This window comes from Pelobates fuscus, chromosome 5 (assembly GCF_036172605.1).
Source record: "Pelobates fuscus isolate aPelFus1 chromosome 5, aPelFus1.pri, whole genome shotgun sequence".
Lineage (NCBI taxonomy): Eukaryota > Metazoa > Chordata > Amphibia > Anura > Pelobatidae > Pelobates > Pelobates fuscus.
Window position 1 is genome coordinate 204,537,099 of NC_086321.1, and position 22,263 is coordinate 204,559,361.

The following is a 22,263-nucleotide window of genomic DNA, read 5'->3' on the forward strand; positions in this document are numbered from 1 at the left end:
CTTGCAGATGAGAATTAGATTGGAAAGCCTGAGGAAAATAGAATGCATTTAGCATTGGTATTGCCATACCTGGGGTTTGTTTTAAGAAGAAGTCTCTAATTTTGTGATTTTGGGATAGTAAGGTTTAGCAGAGAAAAGCCAGCTTTATACGAGTCCCTTGCAGCTTAATAGAATTGAAATTAAGCATCATGAATAGATATTATTTTATATGGTCTTTTGGTTGCTACATCTTTAAGCAGCATTATAACCTTATCCCATTTGTTTTACACGGTCTATGAATAGGTGGTAAACTCTGCTCAACTAAAAGCCTCTCAACTCACTGTGAGTTTTAGTGGCATGCTCATAAGCTGAGAGCATGCACAACTTTGCTACTATCAGCTTATTCACAGCTCCATTCAGCATTTTTGAGCAGTGTAGTGTGCAGTGATCTCAAAAGCTGTAAACCACACATGTGGCAAGCAGCGACTTGGGTTCAATCCAGAGCTGGGGAGAGAACAGGAGGGATGTGATACGCATGCACCAGCCCAGTGAGTATAAGTACACACAAGTACTGACAATCTTGGAAAGCATAATAAGACGTAAAATTCCTCCTGTTTAACCAATTCCAACAGTTCTTTTAGCCCATTTTCTTTATTCTATTTTAGAAGCATGGATGAAAGGGTCTTAACAAGAATGGCTATACGTTACTAGGAGGATGTGCATGGAGTTTAGGCAGAGCAATGTATACAGTTAAACTACCAGCTAAACTATCACGCAAAATCATAGCCGTCCACCAGGTGGTGATTATATATTTATGAAAGTAGAAGTAGCAGGCCAAGTTTCATTCATGGTTATGCTTGACCACTGGCAGTGAACCAGAGAGATAGTAATGAACTTAACTTCACTTTGTACTATGATTGCCAAATCAACTTTTTTTTTATTAAGTATGCTTTCACTCATCTAACAGAGAACATGGCAAATAATCCATACAGCAGTATGTAGCATTTCATTCAGGAAAACTGATTCATTTAGAGGGGTATCTATATGCAATGCAATGACTATTTTTTTGTAGTCGCATGCAAACTTGGTGGATTATATAAGGTGATGCCCCAACAGTATGCAAAAGCTAAACATGCCTGAAAAAAATTCTAGTTTGACAATTATAGTTATAATTATAAAATAACATTTCAGAAATGTTTAGCTCTAAATCTTATCACATGCTTTTTGTTTTATTTAAAGCAGGGGGTACTAATTTATTCTCCTCTAAACATTTACTGGTCAGTGGTGAAATATAGGGTTGCTAAATTATGCATGTGCTTCTCCTTGGGACATCAATCGACTAATTACAGCAGTTTCTTTGGGATCAAGACCAAATTGATTTATGAATTTAACATATTATGGTCACAACAGTCCAAAATTACATAGCAGGTAAATTCCAAATCTAATACATACAGTTAAACTGTATTTATTCTTGCAATTTATTTTGAGAGCCGATTACATTTAGCCTATATTACCCTTTAAAGAACACCAACTAATTTGTAACCTTACTAGAATCTGGTGTTCTTTTACTGTAACTGTCACCCTTCTGCTGGAGGGGTTTCCTTTCCCCGTAGAGTAGAGAGCGCTAAAGTATTCCCAACCATCAATCCAAGCAGTGAAGAGTAGGCATAGCTGTAAAGCTCTTATAAGAGCTAGTGATATAGCATGTATAGTAGGTCCCTACAAACACGAGGCGAGGCTATATGTTAAGGGTAAAGCAGGACTGGTTTAATGGTAGCCACACTGGCGTTTTATGCAAGTCCCCAAGCAAGGTGTATGCCCACATGGACCTTGTTGGGGACAGGGACACAAAATTATACACCAATGATAACACGTTTACATTGTAAGGCACTCCCACACAAAGCATACAATCCCTCCCCTCTGCCTAGGAAATAATTGAGTCAGATACTGTATTACCAAATTATCTCCAGGCTGAAGTATTTTGCAAAACCTCAAAAGTACCCCCAAAACACATAAAAACCCCACAAGAGTTACATCCCCTGGGTGACCAACATATCAAAAAATCACCCAGATCAGTTCAGGGATTCAGAAATTCTATGGAGGTCTTATTTTGACCCGACCGCACGCATAGTTTCATGCCCAAAACAGTTCCAGAGAATCAGACTGTGCGGCCAGTCTACTTTGAGGATTCGAAATAACATTCGAAATACCGAACGTGGCCGTTGGTGAATATAATCAGTGTATCTCTGTTGGTCTGGAGTTTCTTTTCACCGAACACCGTTCGACTCCCGTTCGAATAGTCGAACATCCATGGTAGGTGAAACTTTAGCGGTGTTCGTGCCGCCGCGTGTCCGATTTGAGTTCTATGAACTCGACGACCAAACACCGCTCATAGTACTTGCGGCTTAAGATGGCCGCTGCCACGTCTTCGAATGTCGAATGGCGACCACTTCGACTCACTTCGACCTATTTTGACTGTTCAGGAGTTTGAAGTGTATTGAGTACATAATGTTAATAGGTGGCACACTTCTTGTTCGGTAAGGGGATGACAGGGAGAAATAAAATAAAGGGAAATTCAATGTCCTGAGCATATAGTTGAATGCATAAACAAAAAAGGAATGATAATCCATGGTTATAGTAATCCGTCACAGTATTTGTGTGTTCAGACAGCCCCTACACCTAGGCCTCCCATCCATTTCACAAAATCTTAAATAAGTCATATACAATGTGAGTGTTAATGGAGTGTTGCCTTATGTGAAATTGGACAGTGATGCTGAATAGGACATCATCCAGTTACATGAGGTGATCACTGATGTTAAGCTATTATATTTAGTATATTAACTTTTTCAGAGCTACAGGCATTAGGGCAATTTTACACCTCTGTGACACTCCATGTAGAAGGATTCATTCATGGAACAAGTCAGCTGCTGCAATAACAAGTAAATATGGTTCTTTATGGTTTAACTCCACAGTATGAAAGTTTCCAGATGTATGAATCGACTGATCCGTTTGTTTAGATTATGTTGTACAGCTGATGACTAGATTAGTGCTGGCTGGACAAAGTTGAGGGAGGTATGTCTGGTTTCCACAATGCCATGTTTATATTTAATTTGTGTTTCTCCCTCAAAGCTGACCTCCCCTTGACCTACCAGATTTGCATCCACAAAAGATGCAAACATTAACTAATTTCAAATTTCTATTAACAACCTGAATAATTTGTGCATAACCCTCATGGTGCGGTTCCACTCAAGGTTTTTTGGGTTACGGTAGTAAAAAAATCCAAAGGCTCATGTGTAGTATGAATTAATCATACATAATTAGCGTCAAATGTGCCCTTTTTAAAGTATGTGCCCTTTTTATAAAATATATTTTTTTGTGAATATTAAAAATATACAAAGCAATATATATATATATACACACTGCTTTATATATTTTTGATATGCATTAAGATATATTTGTGACTTGTTTGGCATACATAGTAATGGTCATAATTGTTTATTTTGTTTATATTTCATTTTTCTTGGATATAGATGTTTGTTTTTCCTTTTTAGATGCTTGAGTAATTACTATAGCTATTTTACTATAGTTAAGAATTAGTTGTCAACACCAAAAAATGTTTATTTACATATCTTGTGACCTACCAAGACTCACAGACATAGCTCAAGGCCAATGTAGATCCGTGCCTCCCAAGTGTCTCTATTTATATGGGACAGTCTCTATTTTGGGCCCAAATCTATCTATTTTTCTTTTTTTTTACCATAATGCCACTCTTTTCTAGGAGCTCCATATTTTTGGTGAGTTTGAATGTACTGCATAACCAAACTTCAAAGAAGTAATACTTACAGTAATGTGTCTTTAAACTACTATAAATGTGTTTAGAAGTCCATCTGTGTAAATAAGATATCGTATTGTTCTAAATTACATTTTAGCTGCATAAATTATTATTAGGAAGTCACTTAAAATTTCTCAGAACAGCCAGCCTCTGGCCACAGTCCCTCTCCCACATCCCTAAAAATGTAGATATCCTTCTTTGTCCATTTGAAATGTTGGGAGGTATGTAATACATTTTTGTGATAAGATGGCAAGCCTCATGACTGATTTATGTAGACTGCACAAGATTAGCCTAGTCTGTTGATATAAAGATCAAAAACCCAAATTCTCCAGGTGAGACTAATAGAATTTCCAGATGTAACAATACACACAGTTCTGATAAGGTCTCAGAACCTCAAGGAAGTTTGAGTCTTTGTGCAGGTTCATAAGATACTACAACTTGTCTGCAAAAGATTTCCAATAAAACTGCAGAATGTGACACATTAATCACCATGCACATAATGAGTTAAATGTAGCAATTTATTATACTGACATTGGAGAACAAATTTGAGCAGTGCGATATTTCCTGACATACTTCCTTCAATCCTACGGCAAATCAACTTGAATTTGTGCTCCTGCTCCCCTTCTGACCCCTTGTATGAGTTACCACCCTTTGCCAATTTGCATTCAAAGGGTTAAACCAGCCTAATGTACTTTAATTTGTGTTGCAAAGCATACTGAATGGGTTCCTTCATAGATGCCCAACAATATTCTGTAACTGCTCCAAATAAGCCACATCCCTCTTCTTTTCCAGGTTTTAATTGAACATGTACACACGCATACAAAAAGTAATAATGTGTAAATATGCAATAAGTAATCCTGTGCCTTTATATAGATTTTTTTCCTTCTTCTATATTCATTGCTTAAGGGTTTTTTGGCCCCCAGCTCAGGAATCCAAACCAAAATGCCAGAAGTATTACACAGTCAAAGATTGCAATGTAAACAGAGCTCTCTGCCATAAGAACAGGGTGGTCCTTTTCTCAGATTAGGAGGGGGAGAGGAGGAAAAATGCCTCCGCTCACAGCACAGTAGTTGTAGTGTTATTTGTGTTTTGGCTGCAGTGTTGTTATTTTTTTCTTTGAGTTACAGTAAAGGAGAACTGACAAATTAATATTTTTGACTGGCAGAGACCAGTATCTGAAATGAAATGAAGATGCTGTATCGCTAACTGTGGCATTATCATTGCTTACCTTGGCATGCTCAAAATTCAGAAAAGGAAGTAACCGTGGGGCAGTTTTGTGTGTGTGTGTATGTGATATACATATTCATTACATATGCACAATATCAAGAGGAAGAAAATACTAATACAAATATTGTCACTTTCATATATGTTCATAATTAATAATTTAGCTTAAAGAAACACTTTACTGTCAGGAATACAAATGTGCATTCCGGACACTATAATGTTAAAACCACATTAAAGGTGGTCAGCCCCCTTTTGAAAAGGTATAAATCTTACCTTTTCCCAGTGCCATGAGGGTCTTGTCATGGCTGGATCCAGTCCGCTCGGCCTCCTTGGCTGGGATCTGAGATCATCAAAACTTATGATCTCAGCCAATCCAATGCTTTCCTCTAGGAAAGCATTGGTAGGCTATTGCGTATTCACCGGGAAAACTCCATGCTTCGCCAGCACTTATTTTAATTTATTTTAATTTGATTTACAGCCAGCAGGGGGACTAACTGTCATTACAGTTAGTTCCCCTGCTGGCAATGCCTGAGCCAGCTATCCCGGCCATGTGATTGTGAGGTCCTCGCAAGGACCTCACTCTCACATGGCCCGGGGGGGGCTGAAGAGAGCAGACGTGCCGCGGGGGGCTCCCTGGGAGTCCCCCCAACCGCGATCGCCGGCGTGGGATCGCCGGCGACCGGGTAAGTTACTAAAAACCGGAGGGCGTACTATTACGTCCTGCGGCGTTTAGAGCCGCTTTTAAAAGGACGTAATAGTACGCCCTCCAGTCTTAAGGGGTTAATGTGTAATATACAGGGTGGGCCAAAATTCAGACTAGGGTTCGGAGTCAATAACCTTTTTATGAATGAACCAATTTTAATGATATTTCATACTGAATGCTTAAAGGGACACTATAGTCACCAGAACAACTACAACTTATTGAATTTGTTCTGGTGAGTAGAATCATTACCTTCAGGCTTTTTGCTGTAAAAACTGTCTTTTCGGAGAAAATGCAGTGTTTACATTACAGCCTAGTGATAACTTCACTGGCCACTCCTCAGATGGCTGTTAGAGATCCTTCCTGGGTCATGGCTGCCTAAAATGCATCCAAACATTCAGTGTCTCCACCCTCTGCATGAAGACACTGAACTTTCCTCATAGAGATTCATTGATTCTGTTTATCTCTATGAGGAGATGCTGATTGCCCAGGGCTGTGATATATTTGTGCTGGCTCTGTCCCTGATCTGCCTCCTTGTCAGTCTTAGCCAATCCTATGGGGAAGCATTGTGATTGGATCAGGCCACCACTTCTGATGATGTCAGGGGTCAGAGGAAGTTCACAGGCAGAGGCAGCCGCTTCAGATGTGAATACAAGTAAGATTTTACTATCTTTAAGGAGGCAAAGGGGCTAGATAGTGGTTTTAACATTATAGGGTCAGGAATACGTTTGTGTTCCTTACCCTATAGTGCTCTTTTAATGTATGGAGATTTCTTTGACTAGGTACGGAACATGACCTCTTTTAAATGAGCTCCATTTGCCACCTCACAAAGTTGGGCTCTTTCAATTGCCTTGCGTATAACATAAGTTCATGTTTGAGGCTCTAGCGCTCAAATATCTCCATAGATATTTTCCTTGAGCTGCTCAAGTGTACTTGGTTTGTTCATGTACACCCTCTCCTTCAGATATCCCCACAGGAAGTAATCAGGAGCTAAAAAGTTGGGAACATGGTGGCCAATTAATCTGGGAATTTATTTAAATTGTCCACTCATCGAACAGTTGTCTCAGGAGGACAATTGTGGCACTGGCCGTATAGTAGTAGCCCTATCGTCTTGAAACCAAATTTCAGGATGATTTTCCACTACAAAACATAAAATTCCACTATTTTGCTCGTTGTTCCTTCGTGTAATTACCCATGATGAATCTCTCAAGACTCCGTTATAACATGTACCTGTAACAATAAAAGGGAACTACTAACAAATACGTTATTTACCTGTCAAATCCTACTCTGAGTTTTGGTCCACTCTGTCTATACGGCCCATTGGTACAAATTTTTATAGTTTGGCCTGGTAAAATATATTGCCTTTTTTATTGCTTTTTGTGACATTATATAAACTTGCTGCTTGGTCTTTATTTTACATGGCTAAGCTTTGAAAAATGCATTTGTAAGCATCCTCAATTGAAAGGGAAACATGACAAGTGTTTCCTCCAAGCACGACTTTGATAGTAGTCCTACACTAAAACTGTTATGAAAGGAATATTTATAACAAACACATCTTGCAATTTGCATTTAATGTTTTTTTTTCTTTCATAACGATCCATTAACTCACTAACCATGATTGTAACCTTTACATGCTTTGTTTTGTCCCAACTGAACTTGAGAGTCAGACAATATAAACGTTTCCCCTTGCATTTAAACCAGTCTGTAGTTTGGCACTATATGCATATTTTAGGCTGGCCCTGCAAGGCAAGTATCTCTGGACACTGAAAAACATGGAAGTGATGAAATGTTGGTACTGGAATTTTCATATACTGAATTTATCTCAGAAGTAACTGCTCAACTCCCTTTTCTCACTTAGGGCTTGAAGTAACTGGAAGCAGTGTGAGATAAAACAGTGTATATGATTAATTACCTGCTTTCAACTATGCTATTCCCAGCACACTGTTACCTTAATGCAAGAGAAAGAGTTTACCTTGGGAAAAGCAGAAATGCTTGTAATTTATGTAGATATCTGTGCTGCTTCTTCTAATTGCATGTACTTTGCCTTTATGTGAATCTGTTGTGAGTCATGCTGCAGATAATGAAATTTATTAAGATAGAGCCCACTGTTGTGTTCAGGGGGGCATATCAGTAGGTAGTGGCAAAAAAGATCAAAAATCTAATTATTTTGGATAAATCATAACTTTTATCACATGAATAGTGTCATGAGTGCCAGGAATATTTACATATTATTTGAAGAATATCAAAATACATGTTATTTTTGATTAAAAAAAACAACCAAAAAACTGACTTTGATCCTTGCTTCCTACCAGTTTATGATTTTTATTTTCAAGGCCTCACTAAATACAATTAGTAAACAATATTATGGGACATAGAACCACCGCAGTAGACTTCACAGTTCTGGAGCTCAATACTTTTTGATGAATGCTTTCATAAATATGCAAATTTTACACAGTATCGGGGCTTTGTTAATCCCAATAAACATTGTATATGTAATAGCCTTTGGGTTATTAAAGTACATCCCCAAAGAAAACTACACAAATAAACAACCATTTAAATATGGACACATTTGACATTGCTGTTGTGGAAGTGGAATCATTGCATTAGCAATATGGTGAGAGCGGGCTAAGCCACAGGTGTTGGGATATTTTGTCTGATGGTTTTGCCCAGAGCTGAGGGATGGCACCAAGAGCCTACAAGCTCCATACCCATGCAATATCATGTAGCGGTGATGGTGCTTATACTGCCCTCTTAAATACCATTTACCTAAAGCCCAGCAACCCAACGCAAAAGGTGAGGTAAATTATCCAGATTTATGTTGTACTAATTCAGTTCAAACAACTCTACTTATTTGGGAGAGAAGGGCCATGAAAATGACCATACACTTTTAAGGAAATGTATTTTTATTTATTACTGGTACTTATAAAGCGCCAACAGATTCCACAGCGCTGTACAATTAGTAGTGATACAGGGCTGTTTTTTGGTTTGCAAAATATGCAATATCTCCATCTGGATACCTTGACTTATGATATAGGTTTCTCAAAAGAAGTTGGTGGTGATACAGGGCTGTTTTATGTTTGCAAAATATGCAATATCTGAACATTTTCGTTGTGGATCAGTATCAGCAAGGGACTTTAAAAAAAAAAAAAAAAAAAAATATTGTTCCTGTAAGAGGAAAAACTGTCAAAAGAATGCCATACTGATCATGCCTAAAATTAAGGCTAAAACTGCACCAAAAATGTTCAAAGTACAACCTCTGCTGCAATGCAATTTGCTAGTACAGTGTTGATAAACAGAACAGATGTCATTAGGAGTCCAATGGAATGTTCAAAACCATTTACCACAGAAATGTTCAACAGAAGAAATGGAGTCACCAGGTTAACACTTCAAGCCTATTTTGAGATGCTTAATGGCTGTTTCAGCTGACCAGTCAGACACAGGTAAGAAAAAAACAGGCAGCCATCTTGTTACATATCCGTCTGAAGTGCTGCTCTTCTACAATACATCATCGGAATAATATATATTTGTATTCTATGTTTAGAAAGTCAATAGAAATGCTAAATGTTAAGGACTGTTCCAGCAAGAATAATGTAAATGGTAACCAGTTAATGTGAATTGGTCAGATCTCCTTTTACTCACAAAAATATGTACTCTGCACATTGAATCTATGTGAATGAATGAGTGTACTGTCTATAATATAAATATATAGGCACACATTACACTTTGCCAATGTTTTAAATGACAGGAAGCAATCAAACTTTTCTTATTTTTGCTTCCCACACCAATTGATCTATCATTTTGCCTGCAAGGAGACTTGAGTGCAAGGGCAGTAACACACTCACATTTTATCGTAACTTTTGTTGCGTACCGAAACCAGTTGACTTGAATAAATTTTTCTGGGGCCTGAATGAAGCCAGCAACGTGGAAAAATCTTGCCATTCAGGGCAGTCTGAATGTACATTTCAGCCACACAGTAAGCTGCATTGGTAGGCACTGGACTGCTAAATACAACCATTTTTCGCAGCAGAGAGTTAGACAGGTGATTAGCATAATTAGTAGAGTGGGCTATACATATGGTAATGTTAAATGTGTAAATGCCAGCTGCGGTGTAAAATTTATGTCAGAGGTCGACAGGGCTGTGCGAAAGTATTGTGTTACAGCTGCAGGTCAAAGTGTCCTTTTGGCAACACCCTTTTCTCTTGTTGGTGAATGATGCAAGAGAAGAGAGAGTGCCCGAAAAAGAACAGATAAGGCTTTGATTGAACAGCTGAGGGAAAATTGATTCTGTTTTACTTCAAAATACTCAAAGTGTCAAGTTTGTTTTGTGTGCCATATTTCAAACTTTTAGATTTACCGAGCAGAATAAGTAGGTTATTGTACATTTTTTATGTATGTGTATTTAGGAGTATTTTTGAACATGTACATTTTTGCTCTCTGCGGCCTGGTTTGTAGCTGCTGTTTTTTCGAGGTGCACGCTGTAGCCAGTCAAAAAGTGACAGAATTAAATGTAATCGTAGCTTGTCAGTGTCACACAGTTTTCTGGCTGTCTAACTAAATTTGGAACCGGAGCCAAAATGTCCCTCTGTGGTTTTTGTGCTGCACAGATTCCCGAGACTCCTAAAACCACAACATTCTTTGTAAATTGAAAAGGACCTTTTCTGATTTGTGTGTATTTTTTACATTAAATACAGATCAATTTTTTAAATGGAGAGTATGTTGAAAGGTACATCTGTCATTTTTTTTCTCTCCTTGTTGTAAAAAGCTTGTTTCACGCAAGCTTATTTTATTTTTTCCCCTGGTACTTTTTTTTTTTTTTTTAATTCTGTCTGTAATAGTGGTGTTGACAGAATATAGTTCACACCACACTGACCTTGTGATGAAACTTCCTCATGACCACAGGGGGTCCTTATGAATCAATTCCTAATCCAGCTAATCCTGGTCGCAACAAAAATCATGAATGTGGCCCCCGTTGCAGTGTGTTTCCCTGCACAGATGCAGAGGGAACAGTTTTTGGTACAAATCAGTGCAGCGTGATCTTCCACTTTGGCTGGGGAGCCGGGTGCTTCTTTTGTGTTTTTGCCCCATTTGGCCTCAAGTGGGAAGCCAATGAAATTGAAGATGGAGACATAATGGTGTCTGTTCAGAGGCACAGAGTGATGTCAGCCTAACAGCAGAGACATGAGAAGTGGGGTTCGAGTTATGTAGGCGCACGAATTGAGAAACTTGGAACAGGTATTGTATTGGATTTTGAGGTTGTATTTTGTTGTTTGTTTAAAAGACATTTCTGAACAGCTTGGTCAGCAGGTTTTGCTTGATGTTCAATTTTAGTGGCAAGTATTTGTGCTATGTTCTATTCTGCATAGGGTACTACTGTATTATTTAGCATAGAATATATTTTTGTGCTAAAGAAATAGAAAGGTCATGTCTGGAACATTTATTTGTGCAACTAATTAACAGTAGGACAAAAAGTAATTCACATCATTGGTGGTGTTATTTGAAAACAAATATTAAGGTAGTTAAGCTCTGGTAGAAGTGGGCTCCACTGACTGTTAGTTTTGTATGTTCACAATACTGAATGAGCTATTTAAGTGTCCAGTGAAAAATAGGCTTTGTGACAGATCCAATGTTGTGTTTGGAGCTGGTGGGCATGTGAGAAATATGGAGATTTGGAGAGCTATGACAAGTAGTACTTTCAGGCCGTGAAGGGGGGGCAAGAGTTCTGACCTGACCTGATTGTCTGTGACACCGAAAGCAGTTCTGCTTCACTGCAAAGACTTTCAATAGGAAACTTTTTTGGTAACAACAGATGGCATAAAAAGCAGCTGGCAGGGAATCCTGAGGAACGATGGAGAGACGTGTTTTTTTTTTTTTTGTTCTCTTGTTTTGGGTTCTGGTCTGTCTGATCGATTTAATTTTGCAAATGTTTATTTTGTGAATTAATATTTAGATTTATATACTTCTCAGATTATAGCTATTTATCCTAGTATTTTTCTTTTGCACCCAAATCCTATTCGATTTCCTTTTATTTATTTGTAATGGAGTGCATATGTTTTTATTTTCTTATTATAGAAACTAGAATCCACTTAGAGCCGCTGTGTATAATCCTGTGTGTATAAAGCCGTTGTGTATAATCCTATATTTCTTAAAATTATGTGAATTCATGTTTTCATTCACCTATAGCAAATTAATTTCCTTTAACCCCTTAAGGACCAAACTTCTGGAATAAAAGGGAATCATGACATGTCATGTGTCCTTAAGGGGTTAATGTAGAAAACCAACACAGCGACTATATGCGTTAAAGCTGCACTGTCATGTTTTTTTTCTCTCTGTTTTCCTTTCTTTATGCGCCTTCTGTCCTAATGATTATACTCTCACCTATTTCCACTTGCCTTTTTAAAAAAATGTTTATTGTTTCTATCTTCTGCTTGTTATTAATATCCGAGCGCTGCCATTTTATTCTCATCTGTCCATGATGTTTACTGTTTGACTTCTGTGGGATTCTTTTGACTGATGAATTGTGGGCAGAATATCTTAGCAACTGAAATGGAACTTTGCGTAAGCTCCGCCCATTGTCTAAAATGCAACAAATTATGCTCCTTATTTGCATTAGTATTTCCTACTTATATATAACTGTGATGGATAGAAATTAATATAAGTAAAATGTCTATCTGCCACTTTCTAGGTTTGCATATTTTACCTCAGGCGCCGTGTCAGTGCCAAGTGTACAACACTGAGGTCTATGGAGGATACCGTGAGACAGCAGAATCCTCTATAGATCGATGCCTGAATCCCACACACGTCACTTGGGAAAACCTGCTGGGATTGGACAAAAGTTGATGATCTTTTGACGATCTCAGCCAATCCACTGGAAGGCTACCTCGCATGCGCATCCAAACGCCACGCTGCGTCAACCCGCATCTTCTCATAAAGGTGCATTGAATCAATCAATGGGGAAAGTTCATAAAGTTCATGCCGAGCATGGAGATGCTGACTGTCAGTGCAGCACTGACCCAGGAAGCACCTCTAGTGGCTGTCTGAGCGGTATTACTAGGCAGTAATGTAAACACTGCCTTTTCTCTGTAAAGGCAGTGTTTACAATAAAAAAGCCTACCTACAGAGACATACTATAGTCACCAGAACAAGTACATTAAGCTGTAGTTGTTCTGGTGACAATAGTGTCCTTTTAAGGTTTGACCCCTGGTACCGAACATTGACAATATTTGCAAGAAAATGGCCTGCAGACCGTGCTTGTCTCATCTGTTGCTTTTTTAAACTTTGTAATTTAATACTGTCGATGAAAGCATTTCATTAAAATCATTTTGATTAAAATAAAAATCTTATTTAAAGGATCACTATAGGGTCAGGAACACAAACATGTATTCCTGACCCTATAGTGTTAAAACCACCATCTAGCCCCCCTTGACCCCTCCTGCCTCCATAAATATAGCAAAATATTACTTTTTTCAAGCCTGAAGCTGCTGGTTCTGCCCTGTCTGCCTCAGAAAATCAAGCTGTCTGCTGACATCATCAGAAGTGGTGGCCCGATCATTCAAACACAGCATGATTCTAACACAGCCCTGGCCAATCAGCATCTCCTCATAGAGATGAATTGAATCAATGCATGCAGAGGGAGGAGATACTGAATGTTTGGATGCATTTTAGGCAGCCATGACCCAGGAAGGATCTCTAACAGCCATTTGAGGAGTGGCCAGTGAAGTTATCACTAGGCTGTAATGTAAACACTGCATTTTCTCTGAAAAGACAGTGTTTACAGCAAAACGCCTGAAGGTAAATTATTCTACTCACCAGAACAAATTCAATAAGCTGTAGTTGTTCTGGTGACTATAGTGTCCCTTTCAATCAACACACTTATCAATTTTAATCCACCTTGACTTTCACTGATAATTTCATTGTCACTATATGTTTTACTAATCTAAAAATTAATATTTGTATTAAGTGAAGTCTTCCGAGTACTACTGTACCTCCCATGTACAGGTTTTATGGGGTTTTGCAAAGTTACATTGTCAAATATACGGCTTTTCTATTTTAGTTTGCCTGATTGGTTTGCTGGGCCCATGTTGCCTTTAAGACTATATGGCAGTCAAGGAAATGAGAATTATCCCCATCATGCATACCATTTGCAAAAGTAGACAACTCAGGGTATACATAATGGTATTTCCAGTCATTTTTACTAGACAGCCACAAACCCTGGCTAAAGTTAGTGCTCATGTTTGATTTTTAGCGTTTTCACATAAAAACAGCACTTTTACTAATGGTATCATCATATTTGTGTTCAGCAATGTCTCACAAGTACATCAGTACCCCCAATGTGCAGGTTTTATGGGGTTTTGGAAAGTTACAGGGTCAAATGAGCTTGCAAATTAAATTATCTGTTCCTTCTGCCTGGGTTGTCAAGCAGGTCCCTCAATATATAATTAATAAAATATTATAATGATTTAGAAATAATATATAATGTACATTTAGAATTAAATTGTGTGTGTGTGTGTGTGTATGTGTGTATATATATATATATATATATATATATATATATATATATATATATATATATAAAAAGACAAAATGCTCTTGCACTCACGCTTTAAATGTCCCTTGTGTGCCGGGTGCTAAGCCAAGGCTTTAAATATCCAAGAAATCCAAAGAGGTAGCAGCACTCACGGTCCAGATAAAAAATCCAAATTTTATTAAAGCATATTTAAAATGATCGACGTTTCAGTCCACTACACGGGACTTTCCTCAAGATCAACAGAACTGAATTTTAAATATGCTTTAATAAAAATTTTATCTGGACCGTGAGTGCTGCTACCTCTTTGGATTTTATATATATATATATATATATATATATATATATATATATATATATATAGAGAGAGAGAGAAAGATTCTAAATGTATTTTATGTATAATTATATTTTTATTAGTTATATGTTGGGGGATCCGCCTGACAACCCAGGCAGGCAATCTGTCAATCATGCTGACTCGAGTCATGTGATTGCAGTGTCATCGGGATTGGTTGCAGGGGAACTACCTCGTCAGGTAATCCCCCTGATCGGATCCGGTAAGGAGTATGAGTATTTGTGGTGCGGGGAAGGCCCAAGCGTTAGGGCGTGGTATGCAGCCCTAATGGCATTAAAGCCCTTCTTTTGTAAGACGGCATAGCACGCCCTAACATTGGGAAGGGTTTAACTAAAATATGCAACTATGAGTTATTCAACTAGAAAACAAACTGTATTTCTAATCTGAGGCCAATATTGCCAAACTGAAAACCTAGCTGGCAATTTTTTCAGTTTGGCTACTTTGGCCTAAAATGTAACATTTTCTTTGAATTCATGACAATAAACACTAAATTGAATAAATCTCTCGACATATTCTCAGTAACTGCAAATGTCCTACCAGAAGATAAGCAGTTTTTAATATGACATAACAACTGAGCTCATTATGTTTTGTATTGGCATGATGATGTCTGCAGTGCATATGTTCAAAGTACGCTTACATAGAAAAATTGCAGTTTACCTGATGGTCCAGTGTGAAGCAAACAAGCTAGACTTTTCTGAAGCAGATGTAGTGTTTTAGAAAATGACCTTTTAAAGGTCATGGTGTAGGTTTTCCATGGTTTCTAGAAAAACAATTCTAATTTTGTTATTGTTTCCATGGTGGCTAGCCTAACATGGCTGTGGCGTGAGCCTTCATGCCAGCAATATTAGCAGCAAATCCCTGATTGGAACACCTTAAATCAATGGTAAGGTAGGCAACCACTGGTGTGACCAGCTCCAGTGAACTAAGTTTTTTCTGATTCCTATAAAATCTGCCTTTGCAGACGTTTGTGAACTATATTTCCCTTAATGCTTACCTGGTTATCTTGGTAAACACAATTCACAAACAATTCTATATTATTTTTCTCTGAGCATGATATACTCAATTCTAAATAGCTTTTATTGGTTTCCATTTAAATAGATACTTCAAAAGTAGTATACTCACAGAAAGAAGTTCAGTAAAAACAATAATAGCTAATAAAGCAATGAAATTTAAAAACCAATTTTCTACTTATTACATGTCAGGTCAGGATTTCCTTCTTAATCCATACGTGTCTGGCTCGCGGTCTGCGTTTTCCAGACGCAATAAAATTCTCTTACAGAAGGAACGATACTTGCACTGTATTTTTCTGTCATGTAATGGTTTTAAAAACATTTTAAAGAGACACTCTTAATCCTAATGATTTTGGGATATAGATGCTGCTTCTGCAGCCTTGCAGATGAAAACAGTGCCAAATGGCACGGCTTTACATTTAGCCATTCTAGGGCCCTAAGTGGCTGCCCGATAGACAGCCTCTAGGTGACTTGGTCTAAAGATTCAATAATTGATTCTATTGTAAACTTTGCTAACACCAGTTGCTGGGTGTGTGTCTAGGGCAAAATTAAATGCATTGCATAGGTGGCAATTGGTGTACATGCGTAGTACATACGCAGTGCTTCTTTATAAGAGGCATTTGATTGGACATAGGTCATTAAGTTTCATGATCTCACAGTAGTATGATTGGGCTGCAGTGAGAAGTTTGTCCCAGTGCTGGATTGCAGGACCCTGTGTCTGAATCTCTTTTTATTTTTTCCTGACGTTTGTGAGATTTTTATAGTACTTATAACTTATGAAGATTTATCTTGCAGAGTATATTTAAATGCATACTAATAATTTGTATGTGGTACTGTCCCTTTAATTTCTTTCTCGCTAACAATGACTGCTAATAGCACGATTGACAATTACATTACATTATCTCATCTTTACAGCTCCTTTGGAAAAACTCATAATGATATTGCCAAATAAATTCACAACTTTTTTTTGCCAGCAAGCATGCCAGCACCATGATTTAAATGTTCTTTCTTTACATAACCTCTGACTTTTTTTTCAAAATTTTAAGGTCTCCTTTTATATTAAAGGAACACATAAAGCACCATAACAATTACAGCCCACTGTAGTATTTATGGTGCCTGGAGTGCCCCTGTACTATCCCACAATTTTATCACCTATAAAGTCCAAAGCTTTCTGTGTAGGATTTTGAAAATGTTCACAGATGCTCTTTACTCATTATGGAGTTAGGCAACCTAAGCATTTGAAGCCCCACTTAGAATATTCATATTATCTACAGCAGAAAAATCTAAACCATTACTGGTTGAGTACATTTGTTGACGCTAAGATTATCCTTTTCCCTCCATTTGCCATCATCTTGTTTTCTACCAGTAGTAGAGTTCTTTGGGTTCATATAAAAATTATATGCTTAATAGTTTACTAAAATCAGAATTATTGGGAATTTAAGATTTAACAAAGTCGCTTTATCACTTTAGTAAATAACGTTAAATCTATAGCATTGTGTTTTTTTTTGGTTTTTTTTTGCAAAGCACAGCTTTCTTGGTGAAAAGGTGACATGCCAATTTTGAGTTAAAGGACCACTACAGTGCCAGGAAAACAAACTCCTTTTCCTGACACTATAGGGTTAATAGGTCCCCTCCACCCTCATGGCTCCCTCCCGCTGGACTGAAGGGGTTAAAACCCCTTCAGCCTCTTACCTTTCTCCAGCGCGCGTGCATCCAAACCGCCCATTGGAAAGCATTACTCAATGCTTTCCTATGGACGTCCAGCATCTTCTCACTGTGATTTTTACAGTGAGAATCGCGGAAGTGGCCTCTAGTGGCTGTCAGGGAGACAGCAACTAGAGGCTGGATTTAACCCTCAGTGTAAACATAGCAGTTTCTCTGAAAACTGCTATGTTTCAGCTGCAGGGTTAAAACTAGAGGGACCTGGCACCCAGACCACTTCATTGAGTTGTAAGCAAGGCATCTGTAAAATCATGCCCTCTATAGTCCTCCTTAATCACTACACATATTAGCACTCTGATCTCGCAAATTCTTAGAAGTTATCATTTGTATTGTGTTTCATTCTTCTTCATAGAAGAAATAGTAGACTGTAAAAACGTAGAACCCTCATATGACTAAAGTAGTACCCTCATATGATGTAATCGAGACATGGATAAAGGAATTGCTAACTTTAAAAAAATATATATTTTTAGGTACAAATGTTTATAGTGCACAAATTCTATTCTCTTGAACTTTTTAAAAAAAGGAGTGGGGGGAGGGGGGGGGGGGGGTGGGTGGATTCCTGTCCTATTATGGCCTACAAAGAAATACGCCAACTTTCTGGCTTTCATGTTTGATACCACTGCCTTGGTTGCTTGGCCTTGTGGCAGCATACTCTCACTGCATCAATGGGTGGGCCAACCATCAAGGTGAAATGATAGTTTGTGACATTCCTTTGAGTTGAAAAATCACAGACCTGACTCCTAGTTCTAGAATAGAAAGAGACTAGACTTGCATCTAACTGGTATTTTAGTGTCTTTATGTATGGTCGCACCATCCACCCTCAACACTGCTTACCTATCCTCCTCTCTCGATGTCATCAAGCAGGCATGGCTGATTCAGTACTTCTCAAATTGGGGACCTTGTGCGTGACATATGCATCAAATATTTTTTTTCCTGTCTTTCCTATGAGCAGCAGCATCATGTGCAGTGGCAGTGCCCCTAGTGGCTATCAGCATGACAGCCACTAGAGACATGTTTGGCACTTCAAGATAAACATTGCCCTTTCTGAAAAACGGCAATGTTCTACCTTGAGTGGTTAAACATACAGAACCAATGCCCCCGGGCCACTTAATTGAGATAAAGTGGTCTGGGTGACTTTATACTATAGAGCTTGGAATATGTGGTAGTACCATCATTTCCTCCTGGTGAACAATCCTACAGATTCTGAGTTATTCCAGTATGATGATACACCTTACTACACCTGTAGCTCAAGAAAATCCTCCTATAATTATACTGCATTCATCACTTCCTATTCCTGTAATGATAGACACTGTGACTGGACCTATCTGGATTTAATCATTATAAGGCCCTGCTCAGATCTGGAAAACAACATAAATTGCAAGTACATGCAAATAAGGGAAATCCACAGCACTCCTGTAAATTGACACTTTATTAAATTGAAAACTATGGAATGCTGTTAAAGGAAATTTACAAGAGGAGGGGGAGGTGGGGTGATTGTTAAAAATCTAGTGATACCTTCTCCTCATTGTGTACATTAGTTCACTCAGAATGGGGCCCCGAGATTTTCTTAGCTTTCTCTAGCATTACATTTTGGCATGATTTCTTTAGTATTCTTGCAAACTATGAAGTATTTGAGATTTCTTTTTTTTTCTTTCTTTCTTTATGTCAAGCCCACCTTTTGTAATGTTTGTGTAAAGGAAAGCTACTTTCATGCTGCCAATATTTTTATTTTATTTTTCGTGGGAGTCTGTATATAAATACCATTGATCGTGAAATGTGCAATTGGGCCAGACTGTTTATACAAGTGCAAGAAATTGTACAAGAAATTTTCAGTCTGCTTTGCAAGGAAAACCTTCCTCAAGTGATTTAGTTTCTCCATATGGAAGCTCTATATTGAGAGGGGGTGGGGATGGAAAATAAACTCCAAGTAAAATTAAACTTTCGTACATTTATTTATTTATTTTTTTACTGAAGAGTTTATTTAGTGTGAAGGTCACACAAAGGATTTCATGATAACCTCTAACTAATATGTACAAATCATTCACTTCAATGTTTTTTGTATTCTCTGAAATACTAACATAACAATGTTGTCTTTTTTTTTTTTTTTTTTTTTACCAGTTGGGGGCAGAGTTAGCCGAGAACTTAATTACACCCGTCAGAAGATTGGAGAGGAAGCCATGTTTAACCCACAGCTTATGATCCAGACCCCTCTAGAAAATGGTGCCAATATTCTTACAACAAAAGCTCTGAAACAACATCTTCATTCAGCACTTGAAGCCACCAAGGTGCAAGTCCTCATGTACAACAAGTAAATGTCAAATCTTAAGAAAATACCTCTCTACCTTTTAATTACAGTATTGTTATAAGTCATACCATTGCATGCATTAGTGAAGCCATCATCTTTCTGCACTCTCTGAGTTCCTCCTTATTTTCCCACATTCTTTATGTTTTCTTTATTGCCATGTTGACGAGAGAAAATTTGAATTAGATTTTTGACATAATTTAAATTAGAAGTAAACAAATAGTCTTGCTAGAGTCGTCCATCTAATCTGCCTACTTGAACAACTAATAAGCTCTAAGTAATGTATATATTTTTTATTTTGTTTAATGTTGTACAAGTACACAACATGATTCACATTTTAGAAAACAAATAATTATGAAATAATTTTAATTTTAAAAAGGAAAAACCCCAGCATCCCGTTTTGCATTTGAAGATAACCCAGGTGACCTTTGAAAGTTCAAACCTCTCTGGTGATGTCTTGTTGGCTACACAGGAAGCCTAAGGTGTGTGCATCCAATAGGAGCTCCCAGATCCCAATTCGGTATAAGTAGCACATGGACTAGATTCGAGTTGAAAGGATATACAATGGAAACTCCCACCATATTTGTTACAAGGGTTTTGTTTTTAAATGCAAGACTAGATTTCAGACTGTAAACTATGAATTTCTACTCTTCTGATTTTCACTGTAATACTGAGTTTAGTACTGTATTAAAAATAATCGTTTTATTTGGTAATGGGACTTTGCACTTTTTTACAGTCAATTATAATACTTTTCATTTGAGAAATGTCAATACTTATTGCATGCAAGAATTAAATTTATATTTTATTATAAATATGATATTGAGCATTATTTATGTATTTATTTTTTAGGAAATGGAAGCTAGAAGAATTATGTTTTAAATCAGGAGAACTCATCACTGAAAGTTATATGAGCCGTGTAGGTCAAGTATAAATGACACACAAAACACCTCTATTCTGTAGCAGTCCATAGATCTAAATTTTGATCTAAATCTCTTTTACAGTTTATAGAATCTTTATATCCCTGTTTAATTATCACACCTTTGGACTGTTTTTGGGAAGGAGCAAAACTTCATTCTGGAAGGGCCTATCTACCGTAAGCATGTGTTATTTTTTTCTTAAATGTGCATTCAAAATTTGACGTGTGTTAATTTCTGGATTTCTTGCCTTCCTCCCTCCATTGAAAACATTTTACAGGCATTTGTGCATATTTATTTTCCACCTTGGACTATCAATATTATAATGTACCTATCGTAAAGCATCTGTAATCAAGAAGAAAAGAGCAATGCTTTAATTTAATCGATTTCATTAAAACAAGTATTGAGCATTCTTCTTAATGTGGTTCCACTTAGTTAAGAAACTTTTATAGTTCACAGTCTTCATTTACACAGTGTTAATTAATTTATGTAGTTGTCAAGATTGTTTGGGTAATGATGATGGGAGTTAATGTTGCATAATTGTTCTTCCTCTGGTTTTCATATTTCTGAAAAAACAATTTATGTTGGTTCTCCACTACCCATTGCATACTGTTCTGGGTGGGGAATGAAATGTTATTTGTTTTTCTACTTGGGAGACCTACAATATGACTCACACTTGCTCGGTCAAATTTAGTTTGGCTAAAAACCACAAAACGTGGCTGCCAACATGTCTTATGTCTCTGATTATCAATTTCCTTGAGCCTATATGCAGTGGTTGCAACAATCGGATGGTAGGATAAGTCAAGTAACCACGCTCAGAGAGAGTGTGTCTTCCCTAAGAACAAAAGTATAAATTTAACATTTGACCTTCACTACTGATTCATCTAAGTGCATTTGGATACAAAAGTTTACTAAAATCACATGTGATCACTGTAAATATTAACTGTAAAGATTAACTGGCATAAGTGACAAATGTCATGCAAAATCAGGATCTGATCAATTAATTTACTTTGTGTTGTGACCTCTTCCCCAGTTTCTATGGGTCAGTGTGTGAATGTTTGCGTACCTATGTAAAATAATTTTTGGGGGGCTAAATTTATTGCATTAATTTTCCTTATAGAGGTAAACCAACTTTACAGTGGACAAACTTTGACCCTATGGAGTTCCTGGAGGAGTTAAGAGGCGAAAAGTTTCAAGTAGACACCTGGGAAGAAATGTTAACTAAGGCAGAGGTGGGTCATGGCTATATGGACCGCCCTTGCCTTAACCCATCAGATTTGGACTGCCCAAGCTCTGCTCCCAATAAAAATTCAACCAACGTGAGTATAAAGCAAAATCTAAAATTGATATTCTCTTAACATTACTTTAAACCAAATATAGAAACCTAATTGTGTGTTTTAATGTTTATTTCTCTCCTTTTTGGTCACCCATTGATACTTTTCTTAAAAATGGAAAAACAAATAGCCTCTGGATGTTGCTCTTGTTTTAAGTGGTGGATGCTATGGTCTTTCGAGAAAGTACATGCACTGGCAGGAGGAGCTGATCATTGGTGGTACCGTTAAGAATGCAAGCGGAAAACTTGTCAGGTAATGGTACTAAAAAATTACATTGTCATTTTAACAAGCATAATCTAGGATCCTGGAGTATAGTTACAATGGGCAGCTATTAGCTTTGACATATTCATTATACCTGTAGTGTGTTATATAT

The 22,263-nt window shown here is 37.5% G+C and overlaps 1 protein-coding gene across 3 annotated transcripts in view; it reads left to right on the plus strand.

The window, feature by feature from the left end:
- PTCH1 (patched 1) overlaps positions 1–22,263 on the plus strand; it is an 86,542-nt gene that overhangs the window by 20,465 nt on the left and 43,814 nt on the right. For 2 of the 3 annotated variants that reach the window (XM_063454965.1, XM_063454964.1), the window contains exons 3-7: positions 19,459–19,648; positions 20,492–20,558; positions 20,644–20,735; positions 21,677–21,875; positions 22,021–22,142. In XM_063454965.1, the coding sequence (XP_063311035.1) occupies positions 19,459–19,648; positions 20,492–20,558; positions 20,644–20,735; positions 21,677–21,875; positions 22,021–22,142 (670 nt within the window). Of the gene's footprint in view, positions 1–19,458; positions 19,649–20,491; positions 20,559–20,643; positions 20,736–21,676; positions 21,876–22,020; positions 22,143–22,263 lie in introns of those variants that run through there. The other variant, XM_063454966.1, reaches the window with a different exon arrangement.